The sequence below is a fragment of the Maylandia zebra genome, linkage group LG1 (genome assembly GCF_041146795.1).
Source record: "Maylandia zebra isolate NMK-2024a linkage group LG1, Mzebra_GT3a, whole genome shotgun sequence".
NCBI lineage: Eukaryota > Metazoa > Chordata > Actinopteri > Cichliformes > Cichlidae > Maylandia > Maylandia zebra.
In genome coordinates this window covers 40,299,213-40,322,950 of record NC_135167.1, presented here as the reverse complement: position 1 = coordinate 40,322,950, position 23,738 = coordinate 40,299,213, and the positions used below count along the sequence as shown (strand labels likewise).

Sequence of the window (23,738 nt, the reverse complement as noted above, 5' to 3'; positions counted from 1 at the left end):
CCAATAAACTTCATTTCACTTCTCAAACATCACTGTGTGTCTCCTATATGATACATTTAACTGACGCTTATATTTAACGATTTATACAGGAAAATAATGACTATGAACAAGGCCGCCCAAACTTTTGCATCCCACTGTAAATGAAAAACCTGCCCGGCACGGGGACAAGGTTCAAAGTCACAACCTCAAATACTTTTTTATCTTTATTAAACTAAACTGTGATAATCAGCTATAAAAACAGTAAAATGTGTATTACACCTTTTCTGGGTGTATTTGGCTGAACACAGACTGTGTCCTGAAATTGCACCTTGAATTTATAACGGCACAGAAATCTGCTATTGCTGCATACCTGTTTGTGAGAGTGCTGCACTCTGATTGGACCACGTCTAAACACGTTATTTATAAAAATAACTTAAACTTAAAAAGATGGAAAAGTGGTATTTAGGGTAATGATCCTTTAACAAATCTGCAGATTTTTAGGTGAGTGCAAAGAACTGAGGAGTCGCGTCACTGCTGCTATTACAGTGGATTATTTCCTGTGAAGCACTTTGTGAAACACTACATAAATACTGCCAGAGTTACTGCTCTTGAACGCACCACTTGTTTGACCTCTTCGGGGTAAATTTTCAGACTGCAGGGGTTGATCAGCTTGTTTTTCTCAGATTTCCTCAGAGGCAGCAGGCAGCGCTTCCCCTAAACGCAGCGCAGGAGAGGACAGGACGGTCAGACCGTGGACTGTACTGAAGTGAGGATGATGAGGATGAGAATGATACCGCTTTCCGTCTGCGGGCATCGATCTGTCTGAAGTAGGTGGTGATGTAGACGTTGTCGAAACAAATGTCCCTGTTGTACTGCCAGAGGTACCCAAACGCCCTGCAGAGGAGAAAAGAAGATGGAGATAAAGGTGTGAATCTTAACGGGATGAAGGTGAAGGTGAGACTCTTACTGGGTGAAGAAGGTGATGAAGGTTAAGGAGAGGAGCATCTGCAGGATGTTCAGCACCCGTCCCGTCGTTGATGTCAGTTTCTGGAAGGATGTTTTGACAGCGTTGGTGAACTGTTGGTCCAGCAGAGCTTCGCTCAGCGCCGGCTGCTCCTCCTCCTGCGAGACGACACGCAGGTTACATTTCAGCCGACTCTGGGTTCGTCCTGTGGGTGGTGCTGGAGGACCGGCGGTGCAGGTCTGACCTCTACGGTGAGCTCGGCGCTGAACTCTCTGGACAGCAGGTCAACCGAAACATTCAGCCGGTCGAAGAGTTGACCAAAGTTTCCCTCCACGGGAATGTTGTCCCTGCACCACGGAGTCATGACTGATGGGAGGAGGAGAAGAACTAAAGATCACAGCAGCTGCCTTTTCAGCACCACAGAAGAGTCACCAAAACACCAAGACTATCAACCCTGAAATAATAACTCAAAAATAATCTGCCGTTTACGTTTGAGGACACTTGAGTACGATATACCGCTCAGAACACTGAAGCTAATGTTTGCACACCTTCAAATTTAAAGGTGCTTTTTGCAAAACCTTGAGCTAAATTTAATAAAAACTTCCACCACAAGATGGCAGCGTTTACCAGAAAGGTTTAGTGTAGTCGTTTTTTTACTATTTAAAAATATAACTGCTCGTTTTTACTCTCCGAGCTCCCAGAACAAGTCGCTAAATATTACTTTAATGTGAATTCTGTACAAATGTCAAACTAGCACCGAGCTAACAATAATAGTGTTGTCATGCTATGTTGTGATTGGATGCTAAACTCAGTGTCACCTTGTGGCTCAAAGTGGTATTACACCAAAGCGCCGGAGCCCAATTTCAGTTTTATTTTTTAAAGCAAAGACTTTCTGGTGACAGTTTAAATGTATTCTGATGCTGATGTTTGTGAGTTAGAAATGTCTGACTGGAAAGAGTAGAGACCGCGGGGTCAGCTGGATGTGGATATTTCATAACGCCGTGGTACGTATAACCTTTTACCTTTCATGATGTCACACAGGAAGTGAAACTTCATTGAAATGCAGAGGATGTAGTTGATGACGGGGACGGGGATCGCCTCCAAACACGCCGTCCACCTGTTGGCGAACCAATCGACGCACCGCTGCACGCCCTGAGCCACCACACCTGGGGATCAAACCACGCGCGAGTTCTCATCTTTAAATGACGTTTGTGAAGCAGGTGTGAAATCATTTTGAATCACATTAGTGACGACATTTAAAGCGATTGTTTTCTCGTATTGGTGACACGAGGATGATGATCAACAGTTTCCTTCTGTATTGTGTTTCCTGCCTGAAACCTTTGAACTTCACGTCTGGTGTTTCTGGTGTTTCTGACTTACTGTCGCACTGCTTTAGGGTCTTGGCGGTGAACTCTTCCTGGGTGCTGTTACCGCCGCCTTGTTTAGTTTCGAATCGGTCGTATCCGTACTGAAGGACCATCTCGTCTCTGATGTCCTGAAACTTCTTGCTGACATTTAAAGCCTCCAACTCAAAACCTTCTTTATTATCCTGGAAGAGAAGCAAAAGATCTGAGGCCCCTCAGCTTCATGTTCATGGCAGTAGGTAGGGTGATAATTATTATTATGTTAAACTAGAGGAGCTTTGAAACATGTTCCTCTCACCATGAGCTCCTGTGTGATGATCAAAAATGGCTTGATGGCTTCTCTCCACAGTAGCTTGCTGTGACGGACCTGCAGGTCCAGGTTGCAGCTCACAGACACGGCGGCGGCCTCCACGTTACGCTGGATGTTTGAAACTGGGCCTGCAGACGGGACGCAGCATCACATGACACAAAACTCACCTGAAGACATGTTAATCAGGCCCATTCAGCCGCTGAGGTAACCAATCGTATCTGCATGTTGTATTATGTATTTAGTAAAAGATTTAATCAGCCACAGACAGACTGGGTCCAGTGAGGCCTGTGGACCCAGTATGTCTGACTGTCTCAGTGCACTTTAATGTTGGACGACTCAGACTCATAAATGTTACTGTGCAGGCTCACAGGATCAGTGACGTCCTTTAAACCAGCGGTCTCCAACCTTTGTTGCGCCACGGACCGGTTTATGCCCGTGATATTTTCACAGACCGGCCTTTAAGGTGTCGCGGATAAATACAACAAAATAAAACCGGTACCGAAAAAAAGAAGATTTATTCATAACAGACGTGAAAAGACCCAGGAAAACAGAGTTAACGATAAAGACGATAACAAAATAACGCTGAAAACCGATAAAAACCCTGAAAACCAGACATTTCACACCTGAGCCTCAACTCTCGCGGCCTGGTACCAAACGACTCACGGACCGGTAGCGGTCCGAGGCCCGGGGGTTGGTGACCGCTGCTTTAAACACGTTCCAACACTCGCTTTTATGTCACTCCATCACATGAGAGGTCTTTGTAGTCTTTGACATTGTAGCTGTTAATTCATTCATATGTATTTAGTATTCATTCATCCTAAGTGGTCGAAATGAAGGTTTTTGGTTCATGAGGATGAAACATTTCACCTCTCAACAACATTTTTAAAACTGAAGATGCCTGAAGTGAAACGTCTTCACGAACCAAAAGGAAGTGCAGCCGGCCTCAGCCTGAGCCCTCGGGACGACACACACATTGATTGTTGCCGTTGGTGTTGTCTGAACTCTTTAACACTGATCAGTATATCAGCCTATCCCAAAGTCACACGGGAGCAGGTCTGTGTGACTTCAGACAGCACTGACCTCTGCTGGTTTGATTGCTGCACTTTGTTTTTAACAGTGTTTAATGTTTGCTGATAAAGTGTTATTAAATCTGTCCTGCTGATCAATATTTTGCTGACATGAAACAGTGGAGCTTGTAGAAAAGTTATTTGTGGGTTTTATGTTTTTTTCTAAATGACGCATCAATGATTTGGTTTCAGGGATTCTCACCAAACACACGAGCGAGGGGAGCAGAATGAAGACAGTTTGGACATCTGTGCTTTCACAGGTACAGACGAGAGGAGTGGATCCTCCCTCCATCTCCTTCTGAGCTCATTATTTTTGTTTTTTCAGTTAAAAAGCCAAATATGTGCCGATTCCTGCAGATTCATGAAACTTTGGACTCACTGGACACGAGAATGTTTCTGATACGACTCCATGAAAAAGATGACGGCACTGACCACACTGTGAGCCGTGTGCACACTCTGCACAGGCGTCTGTTTACCTGCGTACAGCACAGACAGGGCCAGCAGGATCAGGTAGGAGCGGCCACGGGAGCCGAGCATGCTGGGAAACACGAGGAGGACCGAACACCTGAAGGACGAAGACAGGAGTCCGCCTGCGAGACACACAGCTGAAACACACACTCGGTCAGATCTCCACGTGTTTCAAACGTGTTTCAAAGAACAGATGTGAGTGTGCGACCTCGCCTCACCAACAAACAAACATCCTACTGCCACCTTCAGGTCAAAGGTCAGCGGGAGGTTGTGGGCAATGCCCAGGAACAAGACTGTTGGTGAGACGAACAACAACAGGAGTCAAACATCACATCGGCTTTTTTCTAACAACCTTTCAGAATAATAATAAAAACAGCTGGAAAGTAAAAGAAGAGCTTTGCATTCGTTATATTTATAGTAACAAATGATAAAATTACACAATATTAAAAATAAAGACAACAACAATGTGACTAAGTCATAATAACATCAGCTAGTATATTACAGTGAATGAAATTATTTAATGAGAGGCTGATTCTGTGCGCGCTCCTGTTTCCTCCGAACAGCTGATCGGCCCCAAAATGAGCGCAGCTCTGCGGCGTCTTTTCCCTCCGATACCCGCGCTGGTTTCCAACATGTGCGGATTGAAGCTCAGAGATGAACCGCCCAGGTGTGTCGCTGGAGGTGTTACCTGTGCCGGTCGCTACTCCAAACAGCGCCCTGAAGAGCGGGCGAGCCACCGGAAACTCCTCTGATTGGCTGAAGAGGAACCGATGGACAACTGGAGGCAGGATGGTCTGAACGCACCTGTGCGCCGCTGTAAGGAAGCACAAACACCTGGAAACAGGTTTTGACCGTCGGCTGGCAGCCTCAGGGCTGATCAGCTCCACCACCTGAGTTTTGAGTTGTTGTGGGTGAACTCACAGCTGTGACGTGTCCCGGTGTCAGCCATCATTCACCACAAATCGCTCCTCTAACCTGCGTTCAAGCGCACACCGCTTACAAACGTATCGTCGTTTGACTGTTGGAGCTTCTGTTAGCTTCGGCCTGTCACGTGATGTGTCTCTGGTTTCCAGGTGACGCGGAAACGTTTCCCCTGGTGTAAAAGATGAAGATGAGGAGTGAAGAAAGGAAACAGCTCCTGATGAAAAGTGACATCTCAGTCCAGGTGAAGAGGGGCGGAGTCACAGAGACTATCCGAGGAGCTCTGAGCAGGTAGAGGGACCAGATTCACCTGAGTGCTAACTGTTAGCTTTTGAGCTAACACATTCTCATTTAGAGTGACCTGGATGTTAACCTTTCACCTTTTTAAAAAATGATTTGTGCTCACATTTATTGCTCCACAGCCTCATCACAGAACATTTTAACTTCCCTCCTATTCACTTCCTGCAAATTATTTTCCTGTATATAAAGGATGGAAGCATCTGAAAGTGAACCCAACATTCATCCGTGGGGGCGGGGCTCCTCCGGCTTTATTTGGGGAAACAACCCCAGAGTTCTCACTTGGCTTGACGTCAGTGGACTCTGATGAGTTTACACAACAGGATGGTATTTTGTAAGTTACGACCTGCATCAGGGTGAAAGGCGAGGACAAACAGACGTGTGCTTCGGGGCAGCACACGGGCTTATCATCTCTGGTTTCACACCCAGCATCAGACCTCGCCGACGTCACCGTGTCTGTGCAGACCTTTACTGCACAGCGCGCACTCACAGCTGACATTGAAACTCATCGTTTCTATTCCATTAATCCAACATTAAAACGGTGTAACAGAGACACGTAGCTGTTTATTCTTACTCAGAACTCACAGATAGTTTTAAAGTCTGTTACTCCGTTGTAGTCGTCTCTGTTTGTCCACCAGCGCGATGCAAACAGGAACAACAATCAGGCTTTTCAGCCTTTTGTGTTTGAAATGACGAGTCTCGGGGAAAAGGCAGGTAGAAGGTGAGGTAGTCCTGAGACATGTTTGTTAAATACAATAAGACAGGGCTGATGTTTTAAACTTTTATTAGTTTTTTATTTAATTTGTCCTACAAAGACGGATCTTTGATAAATATCCCAGCCACTGTGAATCCGCCTGTACGTCACGGCCTGCAGGTGGCAGCACTGTAGCTTCATGTCTATGTGGTGCTGCAGGTTAGTGAACATGTCGTTCACTGTTTTTGCTTCCACAGACCGGCGGGACGCTCTCGACTCAGCGGCAGGAGGAAGCTCAGAGCTCACCTGGTGGAGGTGGGGCAGAGGATGGTGGCGTTTGTATCCGGGCTGCTGATCGCATCTCTGTACGGACTCATGACTCTCTTCCTGCAGAAACAGCCGCTGTGGTTCTGCGCCCACACCACGTTGTGCTTGGCTGGTCTGGCAGCGTTCGGTATGGGGCTGTCGGTCAGCGTCAGGGCCAGCATCATGGTCATGCTGCCCTCCATGTGCTCAGGTTTGTCAGCGACGCGCCTTCAAGGTTTTATACCGATCCTCTCTTTGTTCATCGATATAAATCTGACATGCTGTAGAAGAGAAAAACATCCCAAAAATGACAATATTGTGTGTTGTAATAAGTCCTCATCGTTAGTGCTACTACTACTAAAGAAACTTATAAACTCTGTAAATTAAGAATAAAAATAATTTAAAAACAGACATTTCTTGGATGACATGAGGATGGTAGTGATCCCGTCAGCCCAACTTCTTTTAGTCTCCAAACAGAGGACGAGCTTCCGATAACAGCCAGAGCTCTGAAACAGACAGCAGAGCTTCTAACTGAAGTCAGAGCTCTCAAAAAGCTCCTGAATAAAGTAGAGATGGACCAATCCGATATTACGTATCGGTCCGATACTGACCTAAATTACTGGATCGGATATCGGAGAAAAATAAAAAATGTAATCCGATCCATTAAATATCACGAAAGCACCTCACAAAACTTGCAACACGCCGTAACTCACCTCAGAACGTTAGCACGTCGGAGCAGTATGCATCACGTGATAGAGCGGCTGTGGCATGCGGGACCTGTCGGTGGTCTGGAGAGCATGTGGAGCTTCGCTAGCAACCCGGCATTTCATCTCCGACAAAGTTATCCCCGAGAGAAGTACAGCAAGTGTGTAAGTCCATCTCTGAATGTTTGTAAAGCATTCCTGCGTTAAGCTTAACAAGCGATATATGGAGCGACTGCTTCTTCTTGCTGCTACTTCAATCATGAAACTGCTTAACGATCAGCTGATCGGCTTTTCTGTCGCGAGTCCGTGTCTCTTGTTTGCTTTTGGCCCACTTTGCACCAGAAAGAGGAAACCAGCGGCTGAACAACAGCAGCACGTTTAAGCTTGATAAGCTGTTGTTAGAATTTATTTAATATTACTTTCTACTCCAGGATCTTTTTCTACGTAGCTGACGCTGGTAACTGTGCAGGGGCGCATCTAGCAAAGTTTAGCCAGGGGGGCCGATAGGGCATTAACAGGGAAAAGGGGGCACAAAGACATACTTTTCTTTCTTATTCTCATTTAAAATGTCGAACTTTTAATAAATAATTATCTGACACCCAAAGTTTTAATTTGATGCAAAATGAATAGAAGTCAATTACTGTATATAGTAACTATTAAGTCTAATATATATACCCTAGTAAGCTATAGTACTTTTTACTTTGGGAAGGTACCATCTGTGCAGTCTGCAATTTTGTTGAAGAAAGATGTTGAATCTATTTAATATTTCTTGAAAAATAATTGATTTCTGTGCTTTTTTTTCACACTGCATCAAATTAAGGTTGATTATGTCGATTAAGCATCATGAGGTGGAGCGTGAGGGGTGGTTCCCTATTTTTTATTTATTTATTTTTGTTGTTGCTGGGAGTTGGAACCCTATTAGTTAGGTTGCTTAATATTTACGCTAAGTACTCTTTAAAATACCAGAATAGGGAGGATGGTGTAGGTTTAAGTTTATTAGATTGATCAGTATTGCTGAACTATGAAACATTTTTTTTGCATACAGGTATAACAGAATAGCTTTAGTGTAGTTGTTGTTTTAAACTTGAGTATGAACTTGCAGACTTGCAAAATGCAGCAAGATATTAAAAAAACAGTTTTATTGATTAAAAAACACTATATCGGATTCATATCGGTATCGGCAGATATCCAAATTTATGATATCGGTATCGGTATCGGACATAAAAAAGTGGTATCGTGCCATCTCTAGAATAAAGTTACGACCACAGGTGACGCCGTACAGAGCTCTCAGAGACTGCGCGCCAATATTCAGATGGTGAAAACTCTGAGAGGTCGAGCTGTTATTGCCCTTTAAAGCTCTAAATAAGACACTTCTGAGCTCCTGTACAATTCAGTTTGAGAACTTCTGCTTTGAAATGATCAAAATGACATCGTCACACGCAGGTCTCCATCTTTGTCCACGACGTCACTCGCTGTGTTAAAGGGAACAACTTTAAGAAATTCAAATTCATCATGCTGTTCTTGTGCAAAATCTAGATATGAAGTCAAGTAAACCGTCTTCTGGTATTGTGGCGCTTACACTACCGGTCGAGTAAGATGAGCTTCCAAAACAGAGAAGCATTTCTAAATGACGTCATAGCTCAAAGGGATGAGTTAGGACTCATAAATCAAGTTAGAGCCTCCATGTTGATTCAGAAAAAACGTGACTCTCTCCACTTATGAGCTTCCAGGTATGAAATCTCTGAGCAGACTTCTACAACGGCACAAATAGAGTTCTCAGATTTGAAGCAACACACACTCTACGTGCTCCCTAACCTTCAAACAGAGTTGGACCTCCTCCCAAACGCAAATGGACCTGATGCAGTACGAGCTCTGAAGTGGAGGTTGAATCCCAAGGTCCCAAATAAACATGGAGTTCCCAGCAGAGTCACTATTCCCGATTAGAGGTGGACAATCAGAGCTTCTGAATTAGACGCCAGGTCCACGCCGTCACAGCGCTTCTCTTCCTGTGTTTCAGGTCATGGCAGGAACTTCCTCCTCCTCATGTTCGTGTCGCTGCTCGTGTCCGGTCCGCTCAGCAACACGTTGGAGAACACCGAGCGAGCCGCCTCCAGCCTGCTGTGTGGAGCTGAGCTGGCAGCCAATCAAACGCAGGAACTGATGCAGAAAGCAGCCACGCCCCTCTTCTGTAAGACCCGCCCCCACACCCACTGCAGTTACAGCCGCCAGTGCTCCTAAAAATTTACCACTCGTGTTTCATATTGAAATTTAATAGAATTTTAAACAAAATATGAATTTTATATCAGTTGCTGCCGTTTTTATCCAGTTTCATGGATTCATATAATTCTTTCTGATCCAGTCACAAATCAGATGAATGTGGCGAGCTGTGAGCGTCAGTGTTTTTGTTGGTTTGCAGCCGTGTTGGACCACATCAGGGAGATCAGCAGAAACGCGTACGCCGTCGCAGGAAGAGTCCAGAACTTCATCTACGCTATGACAGACAGCATCCGCCATGTTGGTAAGGCAGCCTCTTTAACCAGCTGATATGGGACAGCAGTTCCTGCAGATGCAGCCACCAGATCCAGTGCATGGTGCGACAGTGGTCAGCACTATATCCTCACAGACAGAAGGTTCCTGGTTCAAATCCCAGCCGGGGCATGTCTGTGTACAGTTTGTACGTTTCTTTCTGTCCCAAAGACAAGTTAGTCATTCGAAAGTGGCCGTGACTGTGAAACAGATGAAGTGTACATGCAATATAAATGCAAGCTTTGCACCTGTGACATAACAAAATGAACCAATTAGAAAACACTTTCACTGAGCTAACAAACATCAAAGACGCCTCAGAGGGTCATAAGATTGTAAAAGCATGTATTTATCTCAAATAGGCTCTTCAGAATTTCTCATTTGGTGTAGATGAAGGAAAACTGACCCGAACCATGCTGTGAAGGCAGGAAGTGCAGCCCTGTGTTAAAGAGGACTGATGGTTTCACCCACAGTCATTTACAGTTGGCTGCAGTTTCACACCTTCCATGTGCATACCTGGGGATCCACACTCTCAGAGCTGCAGGCCCCGCCCAGAACAGAACAGGTGTCGCTGACATCAGATTTTAAGTTGAGTTTCTGTGTTTGGTAAAGGGAGGAGGCTGGGCCTGAGGTGTGTAGCACTGTGGGCGGGCTGAGGCCTTATAGGAGACAGTGTGTGTCAGACCGACCATGTTTGCCATACGCCTGCAGATACTCACCTTACACCTCTGACCTCTGACCCTGCAGCTCGCGCGCTGAGGAATGTCCTACGCTTCCTGGCCGATATCGGGGACATCTGTAACGAAAAGATGGGAACTCCGTACAGGAAGTGCCGGTCACTGTTTGAGGAAGCTCGAAGCGACTGCTCTGAGCTGCTGGGCGACTTCAACTTCCTGTGCAACATCGTGGACGGCTTCCTGCCGCTCTGCAACCTGGCCCGCGGTGCGTCCATGTATCCCGGTCCTTGTGTGGACGTTAACCCTCAGAGGCACAAATATCAAAGTTACAGAAGGTCAGGCTGTAATCTCTGAGACTTAAAGAATAAAACGTGGAAAAGGAGTGTCGGACAAGATCTACTGTTCACGGTCCAGGACACTTTTCACTTATTTCAATGATTTTATTCTAATGTCAGCGTGGCCTTAAAAACCAAAGAGTCCAAACTCTGTATTTGCTCTCACGTTCATCTTTACGTCTCTGTAATCGTCTCACTGTTGGTCTTTCAGCTGGCGAGTTCTTCTGCATCGTCCCTTCCTACATCGCCGACCACCTGAGGAAACGTCTCGCGGCTCGTGAGTCCATTTCCTCTTTATTGTTTAGCCTTTACTGCCGGGCGCACAGAGGCTGACTCCTGCCTCTTTCAGCTGTCATTGCAGTGTTTCAGAAGATGAAGCGTGAGTTTGAGTTCAACATCTCCGCCTCACTGGACTTTGACCTGGATGCCAACAGCAGCCAGTCTCTGCACCAGATGTCTCAGAGCATCATGTCGGAGATTTCATCGGAACTTCAAGTGTTTCAGAAGCTGAGTGGACCGCTGGCGTACATCGGCCTCGTCCTGCTCGCCTGCTCCTTCCTCAGGTCGGGACTCTTCTCACATCTACACACTTGGTTCACTGAATCTATCTAATGTACAACAGCTGCACACTTCAGTTGCTCCACACAGTGTACATGCTTCAGTTCATCTAATAGATGCAACGCAACACTTTAAAATCCTTCAGTCACACCACAAGTATTCGTCCCCTCCTTGAATCTATTTATTTAAAAGGGACAGTGCAGCTTAACTGAGTCCAAGTACAAAACAGGAAACTGATGTAATACACAAGTTTATAGCTATTGCTAATTTTCAACAATTGTCCCTTGTTGGGCTTACAATCAAAATAGATGCATTTTACAATAAAACAATAAAACTTAACTCATGAGTTCAGTTTCACGGCCACACCGGGGCTGATCACCTAAACCAGCGGTGTCCTTCAGAGCTACCGTCCTGCAGCGTTTAGACGCATCCTTGTTTCGACACACCTGAATCAAATGAATGGCTTGTTATCAGGCCTTTGCTGAACTTGATGGCGTGCTGAAGAGATGATCCAAGCAATTTGATTCAGCTGTGTTGGAGCAGGGATGCATCTAAAAGCTGCAGACAGTAGACTGGAGTTGGACACCCCTGACTTAGACAAAGCGCGTCTGACAGAGCGAAGCACGCCAAAAGATCCCAAACAGCAGCAAATCATTCCTCGATTGAAAGAAAGAGCTGAGACACAAAGTCGCTGACATCCATCAGTCTGGAGAGGGTTGCAGATCCGTTTCTAAGCCTGTAAAACTTTGGTCGACCAAAATTACTTTGCGAACGCATCAGTGGCTCATCTGGGAGGTCACAGAAGAACCCAGAACAACATCTAAAGAACTGCAGGCCTCACTCGCATCAGGTGAGGTCAGGGTCGCTGTAACTGGTGGAACCATGGATTCTGCTCTCGACCAGGATGAAGGAGAACCTTCCACCATCAGGGCGGTGATCAGGAACACGGCATCGTGTGGCGCCTAAAATGCTTTGAAGAGGCTGTTCCTGCTGGAAAACCCTCTAATGTGACTGAATTCAAATAATTCTGCAAAGAAGAGCGTGGCACGCTTCCTCCACAGCGACGTGAAGCACTCATTGCTCAGCGTCAGTTATGGTCGCACAACCAGGTGTTAGGTTTAGGGTGGAGTTACTTCTTCACACAGGTGGGTTTGGAGAGCTTCCTCCCTGTAAACCAAATCATTATTGATCACATTAAAATCTGTTTGATGATCTGCAAGTGTGAAAAATGCAAAAAATAAAATAAGCAGGAAAATGTTTTATTATTTCTCTGTTTTCGCTCCACATGCGCCGCTCGGTCTCCCTGATCCACAGGCGTCAGCTTACTTGAGCTGCCTGATTCAGTTTGGTTCATTTGCGCTCTTTAGTTCATGACATCTGCACATACTCTGCATGCTTTAGGTCACTTTAGCCAAATGCAAACCACATGCTTCAGTTTACTTCAGCTACACGAGGACGATTCAGGAAGTCTTTCATAGCTCACGCAGCAACATCTGTGCAGCAGAGACTCATCTGTAATCTCATCGCTGCAGTTTTTCAGCTCTGCATCGTCTTCTCACATCGCTCTGCTCGTTTCCTTTTTTATTCAGTTTCATTTCGCTTTTTGAGGTATTTTGCTTCATCGATCCACTTTATCATGTTCAGCTCTTTGTGGCATTTTTACTCCACGAGCCTCCTTATTTGACTTTTTCCCCTCGTCTCACTCTTTACACTTCACTTTATTTCCACGAGCGTTGCTTTGCATTAACCTCGATGCTGATTGTTGCTGATGGGTGTTGATGTGGTTGTGTGTCTGCAGGGCAGTGCAGTACAGACACAGGTACCTCCACAATATTAAATTTGATAACAACTACATCACTGCTCAGTTTAAAGACCTTGACCAAAGGGTGACCTCAGTAGGCGGAGCCTCTGTGTTTCCAATCACGCGCAGAGAGGCCAAGACCTACATCACACCACGTGAGTACATACGTGTGTGTGGGTTTGTTTGTTAGCTTGTGTGACAGGTACACAGCAGGTGCTGGACGAGGTCATGGTTTGTGGATCAGCGATGTTCATCAAAGCGATCTGACGCGTCTGTCCTGCAGTGTCATTTCAGCTGACGTACAGAGAGCGGCGGGCGGTGATGGCGGGCTTGGTTTCGGTCTTCAGGCACCTGATCATAGGCAGCCTGCTGGTGGCGCTGGACTTCCTGGTGTTCTGGATTCTGGATCAGGTGCACCACCAGGTGACGGAGGACATCGTGGCCAGAGGTGAGCCAGCACACCTGCCAAAAACAGCCCTGCGTTTTCACTGTGAGCGGTGACCAGCGTGACGCTCTGTCCCGATAGTTCCGGTCACGGTGGCGGTCCAGGTGAACGGGTCGGGTTACGCCTCAGACATCTACAGAGACGTGGTGGCCTCGTTCAACATCCTGCAGTGGGGAAACATCACCGTGATCAGCAAGAAGTGCCTGCTGGAGCCGTCAGAACCAAACTACAACACGTGTTTCATCCTCGGTATGACATCACACAGGAAGCGAATCACAATTGGCCTCATTGAACTTTAAAGGAGGACAAACCACGTAAAGCTTAGAATAAATCAGTGCGTGGCTGCAGTGACGCAGGTGGCTGTAGCTGCCAGCTGTCTGCTCAGTTTCAGCTCTTGTAACCTCTGCAGTGTCTGTGCTGTGGAGCCTTTGGACGCAGTTTTAATGCAGTCATCTAATGAATAACATGATTTTGTACTAATAGATCGATAGGTCTGCACTGATTACAAGATCCAGTTTATGCATCTGCAGCTTTTTGAATAATCTTCCTAGTTTTAGCTGTTAACGGATTCACAATCTACCCAAATGATCCCTGAACAAAAGAGGACGCTGCCATGAAGGGAAGATGAATGTGGTCTCAATCTAAGGACCTATACTTTCCCCGCAGACACACACACACACTTCCTGTAGTACATCCTGCTTCCATCTCCTCTCCAGGTAAACAATGGAAAAGGAAAAGTAATTCATCAGACCGGGACACCACCTTGGCCTGGCTCTGTGCTCATTGTAGGTGGAGGTGGAGTGATCTGGCTCCTTTGTGCTGCAGTAACCCTTGTGTGGGCTCTGAGCATACTGGCTGCTTCACCTGTCATCCTTCCTTGGATCACTGTGTGCAACGTGACCCCTGCCCTAATCACTCACTGGCCTTTTACCTGCCTCCAGGGCATCACCTCGAACAGCTGACTGCTCACCTGCTGTGTTAAAAATCCCACACAAGGACACACCAGGAGGCTGATTGTAACGAGATAATCGGTGTTATTCATCTCAGGCATCAGTGGTTTCATTTTGTTGCTGGAAGCAAAGTCGTAATAAAATAAAAGCCAGATTCCTGAGTTCATAGAAGCTTCCTGTACTGGAAACGGGCCAGTAGCAGCAGAGGAAGAGGATTTTAAAAAAAAAAAAAAACTACCCAGGAATGTGGAATCCGAGTGTCAGAGCGACTGCGTTGTTTTGTCTGAACACGCAGATGACTGGAAGCAACATTTTGAGTGACTGTTGAGAGAAGCTGTGACGACAGAGCGTCTCTGACACAAACACGTCCTGAGCTCAGGAGCTTTAATCCAGCTTTGACCTGCAAACATCACAACAAAGACGAGCAGAGGAAGAGGTTGTGTTGTTTTGAGCTTAGCAATGACTCATCAGTCACTGATCCGTCCAGAGCTTTTGGAATATTTGAGTTTCATTAAAACTGAAAGAGCAGACAGTCAGATTTCTAACACTCATATGACGTGACAACATGGAGTCGTAGCATCCTTCATCACTTTACACGCTCCACTTACTCAACTATTCAGACCACAGCATGAGCTTCAAACCTTACAATGAAATAATTAGATACTGAGATCAATAAGAACTAGGGCTGCCACAAACCATTATTTTGATAGTCGACTAATCAGATCATCATCCACTGGACGTAAAACTACAGCTTATTGCACCAGCAGCATCTGCTCTTATATAACTATCATTAGCTTTCAGCTTTAAGTGTTTAAGGTCTGTGCTAACTAAAAATAAAGACAAGATGATAGTTTATTAAACTCTAATGAAATTTGCAGATTGTTTCGGTGAAGTTTAATAAACTCCTTGCTATCTAAAATCTAACAGGACACCGGAGTATATTCTGGAGCATCTCACACTTCTGATAATCAGCTGTCTGCTTGACGTTTATTCAGCTGTGTAAAAACTTTAATCTCAGCCAAACCGATTTACTCAGGAACAAATAAAATACTGAAAAAAGCCAAACAATAACATTTTTAAGTTATCTAAGTGACTCATATATCATGTTTAACCTGAGTAGTGAAAGACGGCGGTGGGTTTGAAAACGATCTGCCGGGAGTCCGGTGTTCTCACGGCTCTAGTTAGCCTAGCCCCCGGCTCGCTATCGAGCTAGTGGGTAACAGACATCTCCGAAAACGTCGGAGCGCTTTTGAAAATATGCGGTGTCCTGATAAACTGAGCAGATATTTGAGGTTTACACAGCTACATTCTCCATGAAAATATGTTAAACGTTTATTTTGTGACCCAGAAAGAATAATAAGAGTAATATTAAAACTAACTAGCTGCCGCCATTGTTGGCAACTGAGCTGGGCTGCTATGAATTCTGGGACAGAGCTGCTTCTTCGTCGGAGTTTAACGGCAGCTGGCATCCTTGTACATGCAGTGCTGCCATCTTCTGTTTCAGTCCGTTATTACACTCTTAAATCCTGCTACTTATTCCTGCGTCTTTTGTGATCTTACAAAGCTTCAAACGACGCGTCGACTATTAAATCAGTCGTCGACGATTTTGATAGTCGACTAATCGTGGCAGCCCTAATCAGAACCCACCAGAAAAACAAATGGCAAAGGCCTGAGCCCCGGCCGCCTCTAACAGAGCACCCACCCAGCACAGAGCCCAGTGTGCAGAGGCAAACCAACACAAATATGTTCACCTGACATCAGAGATTTACATGCAGACAAATGTGATGTTTGTCTGATTGCAACCTTTTCATAATCAAATCAGCTGTCCGTCCGATATCTGTGTTGTATGTGTGTTATTGCCGTCACACCGTGAAGACGGGGTCGGTGTTTCAGCCACACACATTTTCACCTTTCTTTTTTAACCACATTGAGACAAAGGGACTTTACTGGTTTTACTGGTTGTGGTCTGTGTTGCAGGCTTCCTGTTGGGTTTGGCTCTGCTTGTGTCTCTGACCAGCGGATTCATGCAGCGCTGCAGACGCCTCATCTGTGCTTCATATCACCCTGAGAGAGAGCAGGTACTCACACACTTAGAGTCACATGATTCGGACGACGCCTCTCGCCCTGTGACAGCGGGGACGGGCTCCAGCTGTCACAGGGCGAGAGGCGTCCCCGAAATGGAGAAATGGGAGAAAATTTGTGGGTGGGTGGAAACCTTGTCGCAGGTTATTGCTGCGTTTTTGTTTAAACCAGTTGAACTGAAGCTGGAAGTCTGCACCTGAGTCATGCCTCCTGCCCGTCCGTCGACACTGTGTGAGTTTTAAATCCACTGCAGTGGTGTGGATTTACAAGGAGAACTCTGATTTAAACCAGCTCTGAACCCTCTAACAAAGCTGTCTGGCAGCGCACGCAGCCGCTCCTGGGTGGCTCGCATTTTTTCAAACCTGGGCTCATATTCTCTTCGTGGATTTTGGACGCCGGCCAGCCTCGCAGAGATGATGTAAACCGATCCTCTGACAACACGAGGATCAGGAGAGCTGTGCCCCAGGGCAGGTTTTTTTATTTCACCTGCATGCCCCGCCCACTCCTCCTCTCCGAGTGAAGGTGTGCTGTTTTGGTGAGACGAGCGAAGAGGAAGAACAGCTGCTGCTGTGGGTGAAAGGTCACGGAGCAGAGAGGCATCTGAAGAATCTGCAGAATGAAAGAGTGAGAGGAGGAAGGAGGAGGCAGGTCCGGACTGCTCGCAGAGACCCGAGCCCGGGCGAGGCCGAAAGTCAGGAAAACACGCTGCTGCCACAAACCAGCCCGGCAACTCCGTCACATAGATCCGATCTCCAGTTTAAAGGCCAAAGCTTTCCCAGTCTTAGACGATTCCCCACAAAAGGAAATCAATAAATCAATAAACAACCACCAAATAACACCAACGTTTGACTTTTGCCAAAACACTTTCACAATGAAGGTTAGAAACATTTCCCAGCATGCCGCTGGGCATGAGACCGAGCGGCTGGCTTCATGGTGGCGGTGCCATCTTTTGTAAATGCAGCCTGCGGTTTAGGAAAGGATTATTGTCAGGATTCAAATAGATCCACGTTCACCGCATGTTAGAAATCCGGGCGATGACCCAGCTGCAGCCTGCACTCACTCTGAGGTCGTGCGCGCTGCTCGACAGCTGGCGCAGGTTTAACGGTGTGGAGGTGCTCGCCGCTTCAACCTCATGTATTTTGGCAACGCCTTTCTGCGCGACCCTGATTGTTCGGGTTACAGGAACCAGAACATCCTGTGCCGCCCGGCTGGTCGACGGCTCTGAGGCGGGGGCTGTGTGTCTAATGTTGATCACAAACTGCTGTGGCAAACGGCGACTAGTGTGTCTGTTAACACATCTGTTTTCTGTGCTTTGGTCGTGGTGGTTGTGAAATTTCTGGGAAATGACCCACTGCCGTCGGCCGCTTTCAACTCTGATTTCACAAAGAGTTCAGTTTGGTGTTTGCTTTTCCTCTGTCTGCACGTTAGTGTGTGTCTGCTGCACGTGTCGTTCGCTCTGCAGGCTGGATGCAACTTTCACGCAATAAATCACACCAATGTTGCTTTCTGGATTCCTCCTCTTCTTCTGTTTGTAGTGAAATATAATCAGCCGCGTGTTCTGGGCGTGGTTGCTTTTCTGACTGCCAGGAGTGCGTGCCGGAGATGCGATTGGCTGGAGGACGCCGGGTCAGATTTAGTGTCACGCCAAATCTGAGCCCAGCGCAGCCTCATGGGCTCCGTTTAGATGACTGGGAGAGCTGCTGGGATGCTGCTGGGCTGAGTTTGGCCTGTTGATTTTTCTGTTAGTGTGGAGTCGGAGCCTCGACAGATTAGATGTGAGTCCTCAGTAACATGACAGCGTGGGTTCATTTACGGCCCCGTGATGTTTTATATAAGGATGGTTAGTCGGTTACTCCGTGTTCGTCTCACTGATGCTGTTTCCTTAATCAGTGTGTTAGCCGCGGTTCACTGCATGTTAAAACAAACCCACGACGAGCTGCAGGAGAAGCAAACGGACTCAGTGGGAATCTGAGCGGGACACCAGCAGGTCACTGGAGTGTGAAACTAGCTTAATTTCTTTAACGTGGAATTTTCTGATGATTCCAGCTTCATTGTGCTGCTTATGTTGAAATGTTCCCTCACAAAGCGTAAGAAGCAGCACGTTCATCTGTCGGCCGTCAGTGTGTCGTTGCAACATGTCCGTTTATCTCTGCATCGCCTGACAGAGCGGACCTGCCCTCACCCTCCCGCCGAGCGGCATGTTTTAACTCTCCGTGACAAACGCTGAAACTCTGCCAATGTTTCTGATTTTGCACAGAGAGCGGGAGGTTGTGTTGCTGCTGTGGTGGATGTTGATCACAGAGCGTGACATTCTGGATGTGCGAGGGAAAAGTGAGACATGATTGTGACGAGCTGGGCTGTTGTCGTTGCGCTCGACAGGAGAGGATCCGGTTCCTCCGCCAGCAGATCCTGGATCAGAGGAGGGGGGTGCGCAGAGCCCTGAGGAGGTCTGTGGGCAGGAGCACAACCGACCCGGGAGGAGGAGGAGGACGTCTCCATGCTCTGCTGATACGGTACAAAGACTGACCTAAAGTCGTGTCCCACAAACACGTGCACGCTTTAGGTGCTGTAGGAGTGAAAAACATTTGTATTTCCCTCAGAAACTGTTGAACACAAATTCAGTCTGATTCAGTTTTTTTTTTTTTTCAAATGATGATTTCATTCGTTAAGGGAAAGACACTCGCTGCTGTGTTTGCGTCCTGATGGGCCGACATCCTCGCTCACTCGTGGTTCCCTCAGAGCAGCCCGGACCATCACACCACCGAGTCCGACTGTAGTGGTGGCAAGTTGATGTTCTGCGTGCAGGTTGACGCAGACGTAACGGGACTCAAACCTTCCACAAAGTTCAGCTTCTGCCTCGTCAGTCCACAGAATATTTCCCAGACGTTACTGGGATCTTCCAGATGTTTGTTGGCAGATGTGAGACGATCTTTTCGGTCTGCAGTGGTTTTCATTGGACTCTCCCACGGAGGCCATTTTTTGCTCACTCTCATTTTGTTGAATCGTGACCTCTGACCTTAACTGAGGCCTGCAGGTCCTCCTGGATGAATTTTGGTCAGCCGGTCGCTCCTGGGAAGCTTCCAGGACTGTTCCAGGCTTTCTCCATGTGTGGATAACGGCTCCCACCGTGGTTCGCTGGAGTCCCTGATGTCACTGACTTTGTGTCTTTAGATCGTGGCCTGATGTGATGATCCTTTATGCTGCTTCACTGTCACAGCTTGTGGTTAATGCGATGCAACAGGTCTGACAGGGATGAGCAGAGTAGATCGACTTCAGCCTGTTTAATGTTGAAACATTGTGTGTGGTTACATTAATAACAGGGTTGGTATTATTCATTGAAACTAAGGGACCAGAACCTTCAGAAGGTCAGGATGCGATCTGTTTGCATTACTGTCAGGTTACCTGGAGGAGGTCGCCTGTCTCACCTGCTGGGCTTGTCGACACCTGCCTGCTGTCTGGTCTGTGGAGAGGTGCTGCGCCTGCCTGACCTGAGCGCAGTCATCTGTGATGCCCCGCACTGTTCAGGTAAACCCACCGAGGGCGCTCCCTGGTAAAACCGTCCTGAGGTTTTTAGTTTTTATTGGGTGGATTGACCTTTAACCTCTCCACGTGGCGCCTCTTCCTGTCCAGATTCTTTGCAGATTTTCTGCACATTTGCAACAGAAAGTAAGCACAGGGAGCCACGTGCCGGATATCTGCATCAACCCTGAAAAGTCTGTTTGCTGGACATAGCATCAATGTTCAGCCCTGATGATGAATGTGATGTGATTTAGTCTCTGAGGTGTGTCTTTCCCTTTAAACAGTGAGGTAACGCTTTACATCAAAAAACAGCGAAAGACTGAATCATTTCTCACACCAGGACAAATACCTGCAGAGTGTGTGTGTGTGTGTGTGTGTGTGTGTGTGTGTGTGTGTGTGTGTGTGTGCGCGCACGCTGAGGGAGTGTCCTGCAGCACTCAGTGTTGTTGACTCAGCTGAAGTGAGAGATAACTGTAACTGTAGCAGATTTAACTCTTTAGCTTCTGTTTAGGTTTCACAGAGCCAAGAGATCCTTTTAAAAGGCTGCAGAGAGGATTACATTGAGCTGGTTAATAAAAAAACACCTGTTATCTGTGACACTGAATCCACCCAGCAGGAGAACTTTATATCAGACTGCACCCAGTGATAGCCTGGGTCACTGTTTCACTGGTCCTTTCATTTCCTCATAAGTTCGTAGTGAGCGATTTAAAACGAGCAGAGTTTGTGTCATGAATGAGGATGAATGCTCTTTTTACAAGCTGCCGTCTCTTTGCAGGCGTGTACTGTCGGCCGTGCTTCCAGAGTTTGGGGAGCACGTGTGTCATCTGCGTACGACCTCTGACCTTCCAGGAAGACAGCGAGGAGGAGCTGTGAGTGAACGCCAGAGAAGGGCTGTAAAATTGAGCCAGAGCGGTGTCGCCATGTGTCTCATTGACTCTGTTTTAAGTGATTTATAAAGCAGAGAAGCGGCACTGGATTTGAGTTCTGACGTTATCCAGTGACAGGACGTCACAGAGACGCAGGGTGACGAAGGGTCCAAACAACTGTAACGAGGCAGAATTACAACGGTTTCCATGGAGATGCCTGCTGTCACTGTTTAAAAACAAACAGCTGGCAGCGACAGCTGAGGCCACGCCCCCACACAGGCTGACTTACCGCTGCAGCCTGCCTCAAGTGGCCATCAGAGGAATTGCGGTTTTTGTATTAGCTACATTTGTCAGTCTCTGCTGCACACGCCTCCCCGTAGACTGATCGCTGTTAACAGAAACCTAGCGCGCAGCTATGATCTGTTACTCTTCAGCGTTTCTGAACTTCTTTCAGTGATAAATGTTTCCCAAAGCTGTTGGAGCAGCTGAGAACGGCACCGGTTCTCCTTACTTTCCTTGTCAAGAGTCATGTTAAAGATTTAAATTCTTTGCACTTGTGCTCGGGGCCCATCAACAAATATTTGCTTCTTAACATTATTTTCCAAATTAAATTTAGTGAAGGAGCAGATGAGCGATCCAGATGTTTCAGCACAGAAGTGCTTCCTCTAAATCAGTCAAACATGTTCTTCCCTGCCCCGGATTCAGAATCTGGGGTAAAGGTTCCCCTCCATCTTGCAGCTCTGTGTCCCCCAAGAGTGGCTTGCCCCACAGTGGGACCCACTGGTCTATGCTCTCTGTCTGGTTCTCTCAGAGACTCCACTGATGATGAGCGGCCCAGTTTGTCGTCGACCCGCCAGACAAACGCGCAGATAAAGAGGAGGATCCCCACAGCGAGGCAGCAAAGTCCGAGTGGCCGCTCAGGAAGGGAAGCAGAACGAGGAGAGCGCCCCAGCAGTGATGACAGTGTTTACCTGGACTCTGAACTCAGGTAGGACACGTCTGAAGGAGGCATTGATAGAAGCTGATGGTAAACGTAAAGGATCGCATGTCCACATGTAGATATTTTTAAATGTGACCTGCTCGGAGGTTAAAAGTCTTGAACATCTGTTTCCCCCTCTGGCCAGTGAAGCAGACCTGATGTACCAGGACCAACCCGGGTCAGGCGAGTCCGACAGCGACCACTCCTTTAACTCTGCTCTCTCAGAGCACGAGTCCCTCGTCTCAGTCGTCATTCACCGACCCGACCGTGCTCAAAACCTCCAGGACCTTCCACAACCATCGGGTTCTCTCTGGGCTCCGTCTCCCGGACCATGAAGCTCAGCCAGATGTTCCACTTTGTGATTAAAGCTAATAAAGCAAATTTACACATGAAATACCTGATAACAAAACTTTAGCTCCACTTATCGACTTTTTCCACAGAGAGACAAAAATACGGGCTAAATTCTGAAGTCCGAGTCTCGTCTCAGTGAGGCGGAGAATCCAGATGTGCTCCAGATAAACGGATCATAGAGAAAACAGACGGTAGCGGTTCGTGGACCCACATCCTGAAGCCTCGGGTTTGTGCTTTTGAGACCGCCACAAAAAGGCGGGACACAGGAGAACGTCCGAGATCTAAAGGGCTCATCCCAGTAGGGCAGGTGTGTCAAACATAAGGCCCGAGGGCCAGAATGGGCCTGGCAAAGACTCCTGTTGGGTTTGGAAAATGTGGAGCAGGCGATAAATTTTGGACTTACTTGTATTTTTTAAAAGTTTTACAACTTTCTTGTGTTTTTGTTTTTGCTGTAAAGCCACATTTTAAAATTCTGTGAATTAGAAAAACCTTTTTCTTATAATTTTATATAATTATCTATTTTGTTTATTAGTACAAGACAGTCTGAGCAAAGATTTACCTGAGCTTGTTCTGTAATTTTACATGTTTATTTCTTACAGTTTAAGGTGTCGTGATTTCTTTATCATGCAAACTGAACTGAGCCACACTGTTGGAGTATATTTATTTTTCTTATAATAAGAAATCTGAGGGTTTAGTTTAATTTCTTCAAACTGACAGAATTTCACCGATCCGGGTCAGTTAAGATCCAAATATTTGGCCCACTGTGTAAAATGAGTTCGACATCCCTGCAGTAGGACAAACGCTGAAAACCTCCAAGGTGAGATTGCCTGACATCAGCTGACACCACCAAGCAGCTCCTCGCCTTGTTGAGCTCAGTCACCTTACAGATGAATGATTATCTGCTGCTTGATCCTTCGAGCTCACCTGTCGACCCGACGGCCGTAGGTGATGGTAAGAATGTAGACTGACTGTCTTCTGGTTCCTCTGTTTTACCCAAAATGGTCCACGTTAGTCTCAACGCTGCACTGATCCTCTGATCCGTCCACGGTAAAGCACAGAACGTGAAAGTGTTTCAGTGACAGCGGAGAAACAAAACCTGAGAATAAAGAGCTAAAAGAGACCAAACGAACCACACAGACTTAAAACGACACAAAGGAACAACAGGAACCGACAGAAGTGAAAAGACCGTTTCTAATGAAAAGCTTTGATTGGTGTGAAAGTAAAAACACATACTGCCAAAGCATCAGATAACATGATTGTTGTGTGTTTGCGTGTAGCGTGAGGCGTGCTGAGCACACGGAGTAATAAGTCGCTCTGAAATCTACAGACTGAATGTTCTTTGTTTCATTGAAAGTTTTGCTCTGCAGGAGGAAGTAACTGCCAGCCTCACCTGTCGAGGCCTGACCACACTTACTGACTGCTTCCTGCTTGCTGCCACGATCATTACGCGTCTTCCTTTTTTGATTTATGGTTTCAGACAGCAGAGACTTTTTTTCTTCAGATCATCTTTTACAGCAGGACTGTGCTCGCTGTGTTCTTTCCAATAAATAAAGTTAATTATTGGTTTTATCCAAAAGT

The 23,738-nt window shown here is 46.6% G+C and overlaps 2 protein-coding genes across 11 annotated transcripts in view; one reads left to right on the top strand and one right to left on the bottom strand.

Annotated features, from left to right (window-relative positions):
* The window catches only part of LOC101475326 (E3 ubiquitin-protein ligase DCST1), an 11,509-nt gene extending 6,269 nt beyond the window's left edge, over positions 1–5,240 (bottom strand). Inside the window, exons 1-11 of one of the 2 annotated variants that reach the window (XM_004571084.5) lie at positions 5,074–5,240; positions 4,841–4,966; positions 4,371–4,445; positions 4,161–4,289; positions 2,606–2,745; positions 2,324–2,492; positions 1,966–2,109; positions 1,188–1,309; positions 947–1,101; positions 774–873; positions 598–693 (exon numbers count right to left, since the gene is read on the bottom strand). In XM_004571084.5, coding sequence (XP_004571141.1) covers positions 598–693; positions 774–873; positions 947–1,101; positions 1,188–1,309; positions 1,966–2,109; positions 2,324–2,492; positions 2,606–2,745; positions 4,161–4,289; positions 4,371–4,445; positions 4,841–4,966; positions 5,074–5,104 — 1,287 coding nt within the window. In that variant the 5' untranslated portion in view covers positions 5,105–5,240. Of the gene's footprint in view, positions 1–597; positions 694–773; positions 874–946; positions 1,102–1,187; positions 1,310–1,965; positions 2,110–2,323; positions 2,493–2,605; positions 2,746–4,160; positions 4,290–4,370; positions 4,446–4,767; positions 4,802–4,840; positions 4,967–5,073 lie in introns of those variants that run through there. The other variant, XM_076886318.1, reaches the window with a different exon arrangement.
* Positions 5,226–23,738, top strand: LOC101464006 (DC-STAMP domain-containing protein 2). Of its 9 annotated transcripts, XM_012924630.5 has the most exons (17): positions 5,226–5,364; positions 6,322–6,379; positions 6,458–6,581; positions 9,092–9,262; positions 9,491–9,592; positions 10,345–10,539; positions 10,821–10,886; positions 10,959–11,172; positions 12,966–13,123; positions 13,252–13,416; positions 13,495–13,662; positions 16,341–16,441; positions 18,825–18,958; positions 19,843–19,970; positions 20,740–20,833; positions 21,642–21,818; positions 21,955–23,736. In XM_012924630.5, exons 1-17 carry the CDS (start codon positions 5,258–5,260, stop codon positions 22,142–22,144), a joined length of 2,352 nt encoding a protein of 783 aa, XP_012780084.1. In that variant the 5' UTR covers positions 5,226–5,257; the 3' UTR covers positions 22,145–23,736. The 9 variants fall into 9 exon arrangements, 6 of the variants coding, with proteins under 6 accessions (XP_012780084.1, XP_024660094.1, XP_024660093.1 ...); XM_024804326.2 differs by having other exon boundaries at positions 6,322–6,581; positions 21,960–23,738; XM_024804325.2 differs by having other exon boundaries at positions 6,322–6,581; positions 10,971–11,172; positions 21,955–23,737.